At 43.2% G+C, this 14,491-nt stretch overlaps 2 protein-coding genes and 1 long non-coding RNA gene across 4 annotated transcripts; 2 read left to right on the plus strand and 1 right to left on the minus strand.

The window, feature by feature from the left end:
• Nucleotides 1-1,066: 1,066 nt before the first annotated feature.
• Nucleotides 1,067-4,943, plus strand: GEMIN6 (gem nuclear organelle associated protein 6). The gene is made up of 3 exons (XM_065632660.1): nucleotides 1,067-1,156; nucleotides 1,892-2,037; nucleotides 3,698-4,943. The coding sequence occupies exons 2-3, from the start codon at nucleotides 1,910-1,912 to the stop codon at nucleotides 4,071-4,073; spliced, it is 504 nt and encodes a 167-aa protein (XP_065488732.1). The 5' UTR covers nucleotides 1,067-1,156; nucleotides 1,892-1,909; the 3' UTR covers nucleotides 4,074-4,943.
• Nucleotides 1,118-5,928, minus strand: LOC135987633 (uncharacterized). The gene is made up of 3 exons (XR_010606035.1): nucleotides 5,595-5,928; nucleotides 2,121-2,179; nucleotides 1,118-1,202 (listed from the first exon to the last, which is right to left on the minus strand). It is a non-coding gene; the product is annotated as an uncharacterized LOC135987633 (long non-coding RNA).
• An 89-nt stretch (nucleotides 5,929-6,017) lies between these two features.
• Nucleotides 6,018-13,118, plus strand: LOC135987634 (serine/arginine-rich splicing factor 7-like). Of its 2 annotated transcripts, XM_065632661.1 has the most exons (9): nucleotides 6,018-6,135; nucleotides 6,544-6,724; nucleotides 6,871-7,047; nucleotides 8,043-8,117; nucleotides 8,238-8,339; nucleotides 8,797-8,850; nucleotides 11,161-11,205; nucleotides 11,889-11,924; nucleotides 12,806-13,118. In XM_065632661.1, exons 1-9 carry the CDS (start codon nucleotides 6,114-6,116, stop codon nucleotides 12,828-12,830), a joined length of 717 nt encoding a protein of 238 aa, XP_065488733.1. In that variant the 5' UTR covers nucleotides 6,018-6,113; the 3' UTR covers nucleotides 12,831-13,118. The 2 variants fall into 2 exon arrangements, with proteins under 2 accessions (XP_065488733.1, XP_065488734.1); XM_065632662.1 differs by lacking the exon at nucleotides 11,161-11,205.
• Nucleotides 13,119-14,491: the final 1,373 nt, after the last annotated feature.

The raw sequence follows: 14,491 nt of genomic DNA on the forward strand, positions 1-14,491 counted from the left end.
TGCAAAATAAGACTATCTAATTTTATACCCTTGATATTTTCTCTGTTATGCTCACAAATTCATTGCATGTTTGCTTTCACCTAAATTACTGAAATGACGGCAGCTTGTTTGCTTCATCCATAGGAAGCTTTTCATTAGTAGTGTAAAAATAGAGCAGTTTTTGGGGATGGGGCACAGACCAATTTTGTCACCGTCACAGATGCACAGGAAAACTTGTAAAGACAACGCAAAACCAGGGAGCAAAAACCTCTTTATTTTTATGGACCAGATACACACAGCACGTGTCTATACCTGTTTATGCACACATTGCTTCAGGAGGCTTGAGCTGAGGTTTTGTGTACTCAAGTTAGCAGTCTCAGCACTACCAGGAGCATTGGCAAAAACACGAGGCAGAACACCAGGTGGATTTAAGTGCTATGCACCCCACCTTGTTTTGCAATCTGGCGTCATATATAAAGACTAGAAATAATTTAGATGCACACCCATATTTGTAAAACACTCCTGAAATGGAGAAATAAACTTAACAGCAGAGTCAATTATACTGTTAAGCAGCATTCTTTATTTTATCGGTGCTGGGGAACACTGGGGATCATCCTCCGTAGGTGCTCCTAAGACTGGATGCTCTTGCATTGTTTATATTCACATAATCATTACATATGCATTATAATTTTGAAAATTTTGCCATACATCTATACTAAGAAATAATTGATGACATTAGTTATAATTGTTTAGTTTCTTACTTAAAATACATCTATTAATTAGTTAAGTATAAACTAAGCACTCTGCTTCTAGACGATATATCACTTAATCTTCAGTCTCCCTCTTGTCATGCAGAAGGATCTAAAACTTGAAAAATATCCCCTCATTTTTCAGGTGGTCAGAAAGCATTTCTCTCATGTCAGTTGGTTAATGATGGGTATATCTTTTATAACTTAACCACAGTATACATTGATTTAGCAGCTTCTCTTCACTCCAGATCTGAGCATTTCCCTGCCTCAGAAGCCTCAAATTTAGTGCTTTAAAAAGCCCTTAACTGTGGTGGGAGAGGGTGTTGAGTGTCAGCAGGAAGTGGCGGTCACGCCGGGGAGCGGCGGGAGCCTGACTTCCAGTCGCCCCTGCCAGCGTCGGGAACCAAGCAGCAGCAGACACCGAGCCGGTGAGTGGAGATACGGCTGCAGGGCCGGGAGGAAGCCAGGGTTTTCCTGTGGAGGAAAATATATCAATAGGAGGGGGATGGCAGCACTAGAGACTCTGGAGGGATGAAGGAGGAGCTGCCTCCAGTCCTTTGTCCTCCCTGCACTGTGCTGCCCCCATCTCTCTTCAGCCCCTTTGGCAGAGGGATTCTAGGATGGAGAGAAGTGCTTGTATGGCCCCAAGCTGAGACTGAGGTGGCTTTGCTGTCATGATCAGTAGTGCTTGACCAGTCATGACCAGTAGCTTGCTGCTCACCCGACCATAGGAGATGGGGGCAGAGCAGGGATCCGGGTGGATAATGCTCATCCACAGGCAGTGGAAGGGCTTGGACGCACGGAGTGCACCAGTACAAAGAGTGAAGGTGGTATACTTCTGCCCTCAAGGGACAGGGCTCCCGAAGGTTTTGCAAGAGGGCAGAACAGTCAATGGAAGGTTTGATGAAACGGGAAATTGTTACGTTTGTAGAACAGTGATTTTTTTGAGGCTTCGTTGTGTGCCTTTACAAGTGAACTGGGTGGGAAATTACATAAGTGCAGCCAATATGCAAACCACTTCTGTGAATGTTTGCTTTTAGAAAAAAACAAATTGAGCTTAAGATGAATCGGAGATCTTTCACCTGGAGGCAAACTCAGTTCTGGTGTGAATGGCAAAGCAAGACAATTCATTGCTTCTGCTAATTGCTCTGGTTATTGTCTAGATTCTGGATGTAGGAAATATGAATGACTGGCAGAGGAAAAGCCCTCTAGAGTGGGAAACGTATGTGAACAAAATGGTAAAAGTTGCTGCAGTTGAGAAACATGAATATGAAGGATGGGTCTTAACAGTTGATCCAGTTTCTGCCAGGTAAGTACCAAAGCTTTTATTTTTGTAAAGCTAAGAAAACACAAGTCTTTCAGGAAAAGATCCCAAGACTGAAGCAAACTTACCTGGAGCAAAAACTGCATGTTGGGGCTGTGTGTCATGGGTTTTTTTTAATTGGCAAGGCCTAAGAGAAAGAAATACTGTAGTTGATTAAGCCAGTTCACCTAAATCCACTTTAATCTCACTCAGAGGACTGATAATTTTGGGAATAGATAATATATGGATTCATGCTGACTTCATTGTGGACCTGAGGTTAGTACTTTAAATGATACCCACGTGTTTTAATAATATACCAAGCCTTGCTTCACAAAGAGAGCAGGAATGTTTTTAAAGCTTTGGGTGTTGCAATCCTTACCCTCTTTCCAGAGTTCTCACATCGATGCCTTGCTTTACCCTCCTGCAGGGCACCCATGAGGCTGTAGGGGCTGCTTTGTAGAGGAAGCAGAGAAAATCAGCAAGGGCATTGGACAGAAAGTGGTACCACAGGTCTCTAGTATCTCAAGTGACTTGAAAACAGTGTTTGAAAGCCAGACCACACCAGGGTATAGGCAGAATTTTGGCTCCTTGCTGCCAGAGCTTTTTCATACCTTTTTTGTTTTGAGCTTGTCCCACATCAGCACAAGGTGGAAGCTAGAAACTAAAACATTCATCTTCTGATGTGTTTCAGAAGAACTGGTTGTTGCTTCAACACTGGAGTAGCTCTGATACTCTAATCTTCTCTTGGAGTTGCTTATCATTTTGTTAGGAAAGGTGCATGCAGCTGTGAGTGATTCTGGGGATGGCCCAGGCTAAAATCAAGGCATATTTCATTGCAAGTTTCCCAGAAAGTCATTACTTCCACCAATAGTGGCAACAGTAGATTAGCAAAGTGCTGGCATAAAATTCTGGAATTTTTCTGCCTACAAGAGGAAGAAAATGGTTTCTGATCCTCTTCATTGCTATATGGGGAAGAGATCCTAGAAATACAACAAGCTGCCTTCCTACCTGTATTTTAGGACTTCTGGGATGTAAGTACCCTTGGGAACAGACCAGGCTGCTACAGCCTGAGCCTGAACGTGCTGTGTTGTGTTCCCATTGTAATACTCGAGCTGTAGTTTTCAGTTAAGAAACTAGCAACACACATTAAAAAAAAAGTATATTATTCTAGCAACACTCATTTAAAAATATATATATTATTCTAGTAATGATCAATTATTAAATATTAATAATTTGTCATTAAAAGGTTCTGACAGTTAGCTGCCACCACTGCCTTCAGCATTTAAAGTGCTGAATGTATGAAGGTATCATTAGTTTTGAATGCGGGAAGACTTAAGGTTCTTTAGCAAGGTTGGGAATGCTGCACAAAAATATTTAGATTCTCAGCCCTCATTTTAATGTACACTTTGTTCTTCTGAAGTAATGTTCTGCTTGATATTATATAGCGTCATTTCAATTCAAAGCGAGAAGTTCCATGCAGAGCCCCTCATTTTCAGTATTTTAAGGGTATAGCAGAATGTTTTCAAGAAAAATGCTGGATATTCCATACTGCCTAAATATCTGGGTTATGCTGATGGTAATGAGCACTCATCACCAAGAGTCTCTGCCTGTGTTTCTCAGTCTTCAGTTAAATACAGTGACTCATACATCCTTCTTTCCTTGGCAGTATTATCCTTGCAACATTCCTGGAGAATGAAAAAGTGTCCATATCAGTTGTCTTGGGCCATGCTGTGCAGGAGGTTGAAATACTGAAAGAAGGGGACGATGAAATGAAGCATTATCTTTCTCGCATATTTGCTCCTGAAGAAAACAAAGCCTACAGCCCAGAGGAACTTGAAAAGAGGAAGAACGACCTGAAGACTTGGCTAGAAACAAACCACATCCCCGTAACGGAGCAGGGTGAATCGGGAAGAACGCTGTGCGTGGCGGGGCTATTAACTATCGACCCACCATATGGCCCAGAAGAGTGCAGCAGCTCCAACGAGATTATTCTGTCTCGGGTTCAAGGCTTGATACAGGGCTATCTTGAAAAACAACAGTGATACCTGCTGTTTAAAGCAGTTGTCTTTAGGTGCGGTGTACCCACCTTATTTTAGGAACTGTCCTGGGTATCAAATTCACTATTTGCAAAAATGCTGGGTTTAGGTACTTTTGTCTGATTTTTGTATGTTAAGAAAGGGATAAAGCAAGTAGTATAAATTTAAAGCAAAAAGCATTTTCCATGCACCATTTTTTACTAAAAGTAATCCATTGGATAATGATGACGTATCAGCTTGCTCTATCAGTATTAAGCTGATAAATCAGTTTAGTAAGTATTTTTTGTAACAGTATTGTGAAAGGTGATGTATGATGAATTTAAACTGTGTTTTCCTCTGCCTTTTTATTTAACTAATTATCTAGTGGTGTAGTCAAGTTTATTTGAACTGCTTCCAGAATTTATGTTTTTCAGAAAGAGAATTGTGACACTTAGACTTCACAAACTAGATGAAAAATTCTTCAGAAAGCTTCCCCCCCCAACTCTTTTCTTGTTTTAGAATATGAATTATAATGTAAATCCAAGTTTGTAAAATTATTAGGGAAAGCTGGCAGGCAAATAGATGGTTTTGAAAACATTCCTATCTATACTTGTTATTTTTGAGCAACAGTGATTGGAAGACCTTTATTCTGTAGCAATAAAAACCCCCACAAACTTCTTGCAATTCATTAAGTTTGTGTTTCTTACTGCGCTGTTTTTAGCTTATGGCAACACACAAAACAAGAATCATTGTGATTATTCCTGAGATTATTAATCCAATCAGCCTTTAGAGCCCCCATTTCTCTCTTATTAATTTGTTCCGTTTTATGAGACAGCACCAAAACACGTTTGCGTGCTCATATGCATTTGAAAAGTCTGTCTAACCCTTGTTAATAAAAGGCTGTCATAATTTCTGCTATCGTTTATTTACAATTACTTTGGATCCTCTACTGCCCATACACCACTGCGTGTGTCTCCTTGAAAAGGTCGTCAGATCACAATGCACAAATGTCTCTACTACCCATCTGAATGACGGGATCAACCGGTGCCCCAACTCTGGGGCACCAAGGACTAGTTGGGATGTATTTGGCATGAGAGCTAGCGTCAAGTCAAAGTCACAGAATTACAGAATGGTTGGGCTTGGAAGGGACCTCTAGAGATCATCTAGTCCAACCTACTTGCTTAAGCAGGTTCACCCAGAGCAGATGGCACAAGAATGTGTCCAGGTGGGTTTTGAATGTCTCCAGAGGAGACTCCACAACGTCTCTGGGCAGCCTGTTCCAGGGCTCTGCCACCCTCAAAGTGAAGAAGTTTCCCCTCATATTCAGGTGGAACCTCCTGTGCTTCAGTCTGTGCCCCCTGCCCCTCATCCTGTCATTGGGCACCACTGAAACAGAGTCCGGTCCATCCTCCTCACACCCCTCCTTGAGATATTTATAAGCATGGATAAGATCTCTTTTCAGCCTTCTCCAGGTTGAACAATAAATTCCGCTCAAGATTTAAGAACTGCTTGCAATTGCCTCGTTACAAGTAACGTAACACCTCCTACCTCCACACCAGGCCATAAGGAGCCTGGTAGGCTCTTCACTTCCAGGCTCAGCAGGGCCAGAAGCTGAGTTACTGGATTCACATGCCAGGCGTCACTCGAACAAGTGGTTCCCTTCTCCTCTGCTCCCCATTTGCACCACCGCGCCTCCCTCACAGCCAGTGCGCTATGGGCGCCAGCTCTCGCCTGGGGCTGGACGGTGGTTGTGCCCATGAGGGGGGTCTCACTGCCTCCGTGACCCACAGACGCGAGACCCGCCCAGCGCGCACGACCCCCTCCCCTGCCGGCAACCACCGGGGGAGGCGCGTCGCTCCTAACAGCCCATGCGCGCTGCCGCTCGGCCCTGGGCCGCAACGCGCAGGCGCACCTGGCCGCCGCCGGTCTCGCGAGACCTGCCCGTTCAGCGTTGCCAAGCGACCGAAGCCCCGCCCCCCGTGCGGCCGTCCGGGCGCGGCGCGCAGTCGCAGCGGAGGCTCCAGCTATACAAGGGGCGTGCGCGGGGCTCCGCTGGTAACCGGGAAGATGTCGCGCTATGGGCGTTACGGTAGGGGGGGCTCGGTAGCCGGGGATAGCGGGGAACATGGGGAGGCTGCCGTTGGGGGGTGGCGGCGGCGCGGCGTCGTTTGCTGGGGAGAATGTGGCCGTCGCTTCGGACGGACGGACGGCTGTGAGAGAAGATGGCGCCAAGAAGAGAGACGCTGGGGGCAGGGGGCAGCCGCGGGTCTGGTGAATAGTGGGGCCTGATGGGGGGAGGGGAGGAGGGAAAGCGCGGCACCGGCAGGAGCGCACCAAAATGGAAGCGGTGTCAAAGATGGCGGCACCCGCCGTTGGCGGGGGGAGGGGCGGCGGTGGCCGCGCCAAGCGCGCGGCCTCGTGCCCGGCGCCGCGCGTGCGCGTAACGGTCGCGGTGCGCGGCCGGGCCCCGCCACTGACATGGCGTCGTTCCCGGCAGAGACCAAGGTGTATGTGGGGAACCTGGGCACGGGCGCGGGCAAAAGCGAGCTGGAGAGAGCCTTCAGCTACTACGGGCCCCTGAGAACCGTGTGGATCGCGAGGAACCCGCCGGGGTTTGCCTTCGTGGAGTTCGAAGACCCGAGGGATGCTGAGGACGCTGTGCTTGGCCTTGATGGAAAGTATGTGTTTGCCTTCAACGTCCTTGACTGCTCTGGCTGCAGTTTCTGATGCCCTCAGCCCGTGCCAATCATCAGTATCTGTTCTGTGTGCAACGAGCACAGGGGCAAAAAGTATTCCTGAGATTAAAACATACTGTATCTTGCAGGATAATATGTGGCTCCAGGGTTAGAGTGGAAGTGTCGACCGGGATGCCTCGTCGCTCCCGTTACGACAGGCCTCCTGCACGGCGCCCCTTTGACCCTAATGACAGGTGCTACGAGTGTGGTGAGAAAGGCCACTATGCTTACGATTGTCACCGCTATAGTCGCCGAAGGAGGAGCAGGTACGTGTGGGGCCAGGGTGGCTGGGTTGCTTCACCAGTTCAGTTTTGTGTAGCTCTTGTTAGCAAAGAACAGAATGTTACACCAGTTTTCTTTAACTCTTAATGTTGTAAATCAACAGGTGTATATCACAATTTTTTTTTTTTTTTTTGCTAATACATACCAAATGTTAATATCTTAATAATCAACCTGGTCAAAACCTTTCAGGTTTCTTCGTTTGAGTCAGTCGCCTTGATTCAGAATGTCACGAGCCTTAAGATTTCATGCTGAGGCGCCTTGCAAATCCGACACTTAAGATCCTCCTAGACCTTGAGGTGATCAGCATAAGAGGCCAGATCCCCTCGAGCCATCTACACGTAGCTTCACCTTATTCTTTAAGGGCAGAAAATTTGAGACGGTGATCGCCGTAACAGTAAATTTGGCTTTCAATTGGGGGCCCCTTCCGGTTTAGAAAGAGGAACACCAGATTGACCACATTCCCACCTAGAAAAATCTTCTTGCGTCAATCAAGCCTCACCCTGGCTCATTGGGCTGTCAGTTTGATCGTCGTTAGATTGAAGAGAACACCTAGATGCAGCGATCGGCTATAGATACTTCTAGATCGTCTAGATCTGCTAGACCTTGGGCCAAAGAGGGTCGACCTGCAAACTTGCAAGGTTTATTTTAAATACGCATTACAGTGTTTTCTATTCTAATGTAATTCTGCAATGTAATTCAGCTTTTAACATTTTTCTAGGTAGTAAAATGCTCAAGACAAGTAGGCCCAGAGATTTTTTCCAACTGACAGATGCTAGTGGTGTGTTTTTGTTGGTTTGGTTTGTGTGGTTCTTTTGTTGTTAGTTTTTTATTTTATTTTATTTTTTTCTCATTTTTCTCTTTTTTTTTTTCTTTTTTTTTTTCCCCCGCTGTCTGAATCAGTTTTGACTTCAGCAGGGCCTCACGTGTACCGATTTCTGCAGCTGTTTCCTGATACCTGTTTTCTCTAACCTAAAACCAGGTCCCGGTCTAGATCCCGTTCAAGGTCCCGAGGCAGAAGGTATTCTCGGTCACGTAGTTGGAGTCGCGGTAGGAGGTGGGGTTCCTGCTGTTGTGTTTTCATTCTTTTTTGTACTCCTCCCTCTGATCCACCCGTTTTTGTAGTCTTTGTGAAAAGTACCTTGCAGTAATTTGTTTTCTTCCCTTTGTTTTATAGATCACGGTCAGCTTCCTACCGCAGGTCCAGGTCAATGTCTCCTCGTAGGTATAGGTCATTTACACCCCGCAGATCTCGGTCTGGTTCTTTAAGGAGATCAAGGTATATGTTTTCTGTTAAGATCACAACATTGTCGAACACAACATAACTGTTAGGAGTTAATATTAAGTTTACATTTTGCAGTGCCATGTGTTTGCAGGAACCTTCATGGTGTTACATCCCTGACAGCTAATCTGAATTATTTCTTTGAAGTTAAAAGCTGCTGTTTCTGAGCTCTTTTTGTACTGTACCAAAGTTAGAGCCTTGATCTATGTTTAAGCTTCTACTTCAGCTTTAAGGATAGAGGGAGTAATCATGCTTAGTTGACTAGGGCAGTGGAATTTCTTATGTGACTGGTAGTACTGACCAAATGTGCTACAGCTTTTAGTAATAAAAGTTATTTCTGCAAAACCAATAGTTAAAATTCTCTGAGGTTATCAAAGTCATAAAAGTCAAAGAATACTCTCTCAGCTGTATGAATCCTGTAGTAGTAGTTGAGCTTTCACTGCTTTTTTTCTAGATCTAGGTCCAGATCACGCTCAAGGTCCCGGTCTGTTGTATGGCCTCGAAGCAGGTAAGATACTTATTTTAATTCAAACCAAATAGTTTGGGGGTTGGGTGGGTGGGTGGGTTGGTTGGTTGGTTTGTTTGTTTGTTTTCTCCAGGGAATTTGCCTGGAAGGGCTTAGAAGGTTGTGCAGCATAGCAATATTTGCACTTAATAATTCATGCCCTTTCATAGGCTAATATGTAGCCATAAACAAAGCCTGTGTATGTCTGTGGAGAGAAGTTTTGAAAACTAGTTATTGCTTATGCGTATAGAGAATGTTTCATCTCACCTCCTGCAGGAAATGCTGCTTAGGTTTTTCTTGTCTCTCTTTTTTTTTTTTTTTTTTAAATTTTTTTTTTTTGTAAATCCCAAATACTGGAGGGGAAAAAAGGCACAGTAAGAAGATTGCCACTATTGACTGAACTCTTGCTTAAAGCTGTTCAGCTTTGTCAGTTCCAGTTCTGAGAGTTAGATTGAATTAAATTCCTCTAGTGCCAAGAACTATGTTACATAGTGTAGGGCACTTGACTTTAAAGGCTTGAAGGACCAACTGAACAGAATCATGAGTCTTAGTGCCACAGGTGATGTTCTGAAGGACTTCTCTGACATGTAGCCTTGGTTTCGTGGATCTGAATGTTTTCTGTGTTGAAATGGAAGTTGAGGAAAATGGGTATAGAGTAAATGCTCCTCCATATTTTCCTCTACAATTTGTCATAAGTCTTAGTTGGACGAAGGCTGAAAGAGTACGGTAAAATGCGATGGACGTGACACCTGATAAGTTGGAAGAAGTTGTCTTCTGTTTTGCATTAGAATAGGGGAGGAAAAATGGTTTTTTGGGGTCTGTCTGCTGCTTTAGGACTTGCAAATAGAGCATTTAAAGGGGATGATGATAATTATATACTAGAGCTGTCCTGACTTATTACTCAAATAGGGCTGTAATGCAGGAGATGACTAGCCAGGTTCAAATTGCGTGCTGCTGCTGGAAGAGGCTGGATACTGCTGATGATGTTGCTTGGTGACTTTAGTTCTGGGACAGTCATGTTTCTGCATGACAGACTTGATACTGAGATAGAAATTTCTGAGGGATGCTGACTTTACACAGGTCTGCAATTGCAGTGGTGAGAACTGATAGTTCAGGACTGGAGTTACAGAAGCATTGTGAAGACTTTTTTCTGTATTAGTGCTGGTCCGGTGCTACTTCTGGAGCTTTTGATCTGCAGTTGCTATTTGCTGTACCTCTTGGAAGGAGGATTTGCCAACAGTTACTATAGTAAGATGATGCTCTTGTGTGCTGCCTTACTGTATTTCTTACCAAAGGCAAGTCAAGTTCATGCTACAAAATACAAGTTCTGGGTAGTTATGAGCAACTCTGTCCCCTGTAACTATGATATACTAACAAAATTACTGGTTAGAGTGTGAGGAACTGTGACAGATGATTGCTTAGCATATTTTGGTAACCAGGAAGGTTTCAAAGCAGTGGCAGGTCAACTCATTGTTTAACTTATGCCAACAGTGTCAATGTAGTATTATATTCTATAAGTTAATAGGCCAGGTAAAGGTGAATCTTGATTACCCTTTAAAACAGTTTTGAGCAGAAATGAAATAAAAGTTTCTACTCTTTTGGCCAAGTCTATTAAACAACTGACTATCTTAAATGCTGGGCTTTCTGATGTTCAGTAATACCACATGCCTGAATTCTGACGCTCTAGGAGGACAGATATTTTTCTAAGTAACAACAAATACTTGTGTTGGTAAAGTAACACGATAAATGTGGGAAGAAAGTTTCAATGTTTGAGTAGATTTTAATTAATAACATAAACTAGGAATAGTTTATGCATTAGTAGCCAGGAATCAAAGAGAAAACTGAAATGCTGCTTTCATTTATACTTGAATAAAAGTGGTACTGGGAACTGGATCTGAAGAATTAATCAGCTCTTCAACACACATGTTTACTTGTGGCTGATTCCAGGCTCTTAATGCGCTATTAAAAGATTTTCTAAGATGACACTTGAAACTATACCTCCCTTTATGGAAGGGATACTTGCAGGCAGAGAGGGAAGGTCTGGGAGCCTGTTACAAAATCTGTTTTGTGAAACTGGTAGCTGAAGCTTTGCTGGGAGCTTCTCGTACTGTTGTCTTCTGATAAGCGGCGTCTCTGGAGTAAGAGCTAAAGGATGCTCCTGAAATGTCAGGAGAGAATCCTGCAGCACCAGAGCCTTCCTCTGTGGTTGGTGATGCTATGGAGTATGAATTTGCTGTTGCTGGTTTAGCTAACTTTCATTGTATGTGCATGCCACTGGCTGCTTTGCTGAGCTTTGTTTTTCTCCTGTTGTAGGTCTGGGTCCCATGGTAGATCTAAATCTGGCTTACCTGCTAAAAGGTGAGCGTATAAATACAAGTAGCACTCAGGTGTGATTCTATGTGGTCGGGTTTTTTTATTTTGTTGGTTTTGTCCATGCAATTCAAAATCTCTGCTTGGACCAGTATTTTGGTTGTATGTGGAAGAGGGTTGTGGGGTTTTTTTGTATGTGGGTTGGTTTTTTTTGATGGCCGATTTAAAAATATTTTTAATACATTATTTTTATGGGTTTTGTGTTGTGTTTGGTTTTTTTATAATAGCTGATTTTTGTGGGACAGTAGGCAATTCTTTAGAAGGATACAGGTTTTTGTTTAACCCATGATCATGACAAAGTATTTTTGACAAGATTTGGGGCATATCTTTCCCTATCATTGTTTTCAGCTGTCTGTAGGTTTCAGTCTTCCTGACTCTCATCTCCTTGATTTGTTGTTCCTGCTTTGCAGGATTACTGTGATGATTTTATAGCTGCTTTGAAGCTGTGTGTTGATATTTCCCCAAGGGCTTCAGCTTTCAGCAGTTCTCCTTCTCAACTGCAGCTTCTTGCTTAAAGTAACTGGGTATACTTGCTATCAGCAGTATTAAGGCTGGTGTCTTTTAATGTATTTAACAACATCAAACCATTCTTACTGGTTTTGAATGGTCAAAATTGGTTACTGAGTGTATAAAAGTTTAAGACATTGTTGTGTTTGGTTTTTTTTAAACAGTTGCTCAAAGTCCAGATCACCATCTCCGAAGAGAAGGTAGGAATATCTTAAAACTGGAGTGTGCTGTACAGTTACATAGAACTAGTGACTGGAGTGGTTGCTATAGAAGTTAACTTGTGCAAGGATAAAAGCTTAAAAGTTTTTTACTTGTCTTAATTTGTGAACTATGAAAAGGTGAATTGTTATGGGTGGTTCTTATTATAAGAAGATGTTTTATGGGCACTTCCTACCACTTGTGGTCAGAGCTTTGTGATAGTAACTCTAACCTACTTTAAAGAAATTTTAAAGGACAACAGAAAATGTGGGCAAATGAGAATTGGCTGTCCCAAAGGTCCTGAGGAATTTAGAATCGGGGGAAGAAGGGAGTAATGTAAAGTATGGACCAAACCATGAATGTGGGATAGGATGAAATTCCTGCTGGTGGCTCCTCACAGCTGGCTCTCACTCAGTTGCACAGCTGCCAAGCTTTGCTGTGCACTGCGATATAAAAAGCAAGTTTTCCTATGTAACCCAGAGAAGTATGTGCTGGAATTTATGTAGTCTGAGATACTGAGATAGTGCCCCATGGCTGGCCAGAAACTGGAACCATGTAGGTTTATGGCAGAGTTCAAATTCCTCTGCACAGCTGGAGCGCAGGCTCCAAGGTACTTTCTGAGCAGGCTTGATGTCTTGCCTATCTGTCACAGCTGATGTCTCTCTCTTTGCCTGCCCTTATTGAGTTTAAAGCAGTTGTTACTTACTAAGGTGTAAAATATAACACTTTCCTCATTATTGATGAACTGTAAGTGAAAACAGTGTGGAGAGGGGCATAATGAGGTGTGGGGGAGGGCTCCTGAGCAGAAGAAACCTGGGTTAGCATGCAGTTTCTGTTGGTTTTGCTGTAGGAGTTGCTCTCAATCTTTTTCTTTCCCTTTCAGTCACTCACCATCAGGAAGCCCTTGAAGGGAGTACAAGTCCTGAAAGAATGGATTGAAATTTAAAAAATTTAAGAAGAAAATTTATTTTGTTTACATTATTATAAGGGATTTTGTGATGTCTTTATAAACGTAAGGGCTTAGTCCTAGAAGGCTGTTTCTATTGACTAACAATTGGCACATATTTGCATCTTTTAAAAGTCTTACTAGTAGACTAATGCAAAACTCTTTTGTTGTGTTAACGTTCTGCGATCTGGAAATCTTGGGCTTTTTTTATTGGTGCAAAGAAATAAACTCTGCATTTCTAACTAAGAAATACTTTGTGATAACCCTGTTGTTTCTGTGAATAGTTGGGTAGCTGAAGCAGGTCGTGTTACCATGGTGAAAAGCAGGAAGCAGGCTGTTTGGCAAGGGCTGCCCTGCAGGCTTGTGCCTGGTGTAGGACTTCATTGCTACTGAGTACTGATTAGAGCAAAGAGTTACCAGTACCAGCTATTGTTCTTACTGTTTGGTCTTGAATGTTACAGTTATCTGTACCTTGCGTTTTTATTTGCACCTCCTGAAAGCTCAGTGAAGCTGAAAACCTGTCTGGAGGTGCTTGTACACTTGATGATTTGACTTACAAAAATGTCTACAAAGGCCATTAATAGATAAGGAATGTGTGAATACTGGTTGGTCTGTCCTGTTGATCAAAGGACCAGTGAACTCCTCACCTGAAGGTACTTGGAATACTCATGGAATGTAAACTATTGAGGTAAATATTTTTAGAAATCTTGTTTATGTCCTGGTTGTCCAAATGATACCACTTCTTTGTGGTATTGGCAGTTCTGGTGCAGAAGATAATACATTCAGAGATTCCTTTTTTGGAAGTTAAGGGTTTTCTTACAGACTGAAGGTCACAAGCAGAACCTGCAGGTCGTGTTTAAGTAGCAGTACATTTGGGAAATTGAGAGCTCATGTTTCACCTATCCTACCTGTCACATCTTCTTTGGCAGTGAAGTGTAACAGAGATCAGTTGTTGCTTTGGGAAACTGGACTGTAGCTGCCTGTACACAGGTAGGTTACTGAAGGTTTTAATGTAAGTATGATAAACTAGTGCAAGGTATTTGCCAGTTTGATTTCTCCTTGCAGCTGATAGTGGCTGCTATCAGACTAGTGAAGAAATTGGAGTGCCACATGCTGTTTGACTTAAAAGTCTTCCTTATCATATGTTCTGGCCTATAGTGCTGTGTCTTACAGGCCTGTGAGGAACAACAGTTCTCTTGGGGCTTCTGATGTGTCTACTGTTAAGAGTAGAGCACAGCAGCTCTTTGGGCTCCAAGCACCAGGGGTTCAGATGAACTTTGATCATTATTGCTTAAGCAGTTGTCCAGGTATTAAAAGAATTATAATGAGCCCCTGTACATGACATCACAAAGACTCTTTCTGTGTACTACAACATGTATTGTCCATCCTCTCTCCCATGTTTGTACATTTTAGTACATTGGTGCTTAGTAGGATAAGGGGCTTTCCTTGCTGATGATGCTGCAATTGATATTTTGTTGTAACCATAGAGGGAGCTGGAAGAAACAACTAGGCTGACCCAAAAGCCATTGTTAAACACTGCTGGGGCGGCGGGGAGAGTATTTATTGGGTTCCCTTCCCCTTGCCCCATTGCAGTTTACAGCATTAATGGTAAAATTACCCCAT

This window comes from Caloenas nicobarica, chromosome 3 (assembly GCF_036013445.1).
Source record: "Caloenas nicobarica isolate bCalNic1 chromosome 3, bCalNic1.hap1, whole genome shotgun sequence".
Lineage (NCBI taxonomy): Eukaryota > Metazoa > Chordata > Aves > Columbiformes > Columbidae > Caloenas > Caloenas nicobarica.

Bases quoted from the DNA above. Each gene is read 5' to 3' on its own strand.
- GEMIN6 (XM_065632660.1), top strand. From the start codon at position 1,910: ATGAATGACTGGCAGAGGAAAAGCCCTCTAGAGTGGGAAACGTATGTG. The intron at 2,038-3,697 runs GTAAGTACCAAA...TTTCCTTGGCAG, and splicing joins GTTGATCCAGTTTCTGCCAG to TATTATCCTTGCAACATTCC.
- LOC135987634 (XM_065632661.1), top strand. From the start codon at position 6,114: ATGTCGCGCTATGGGCGTTACG. The intron at 6,725-6,870 runs GTATGTGTTTGC...TGTATCTTGCAG, and splicing joins GTGCTTGGCCTTGATGGAAA to GATAATATGTGGCTCCAGGG. The intron at 11,925-12,805 runs GTAGGAATATCT...TTTCCCTTTCAG, and splicing joins TCACCATCTCCGAAGAGAAG to TCACTCACCATCAGGAAGCC.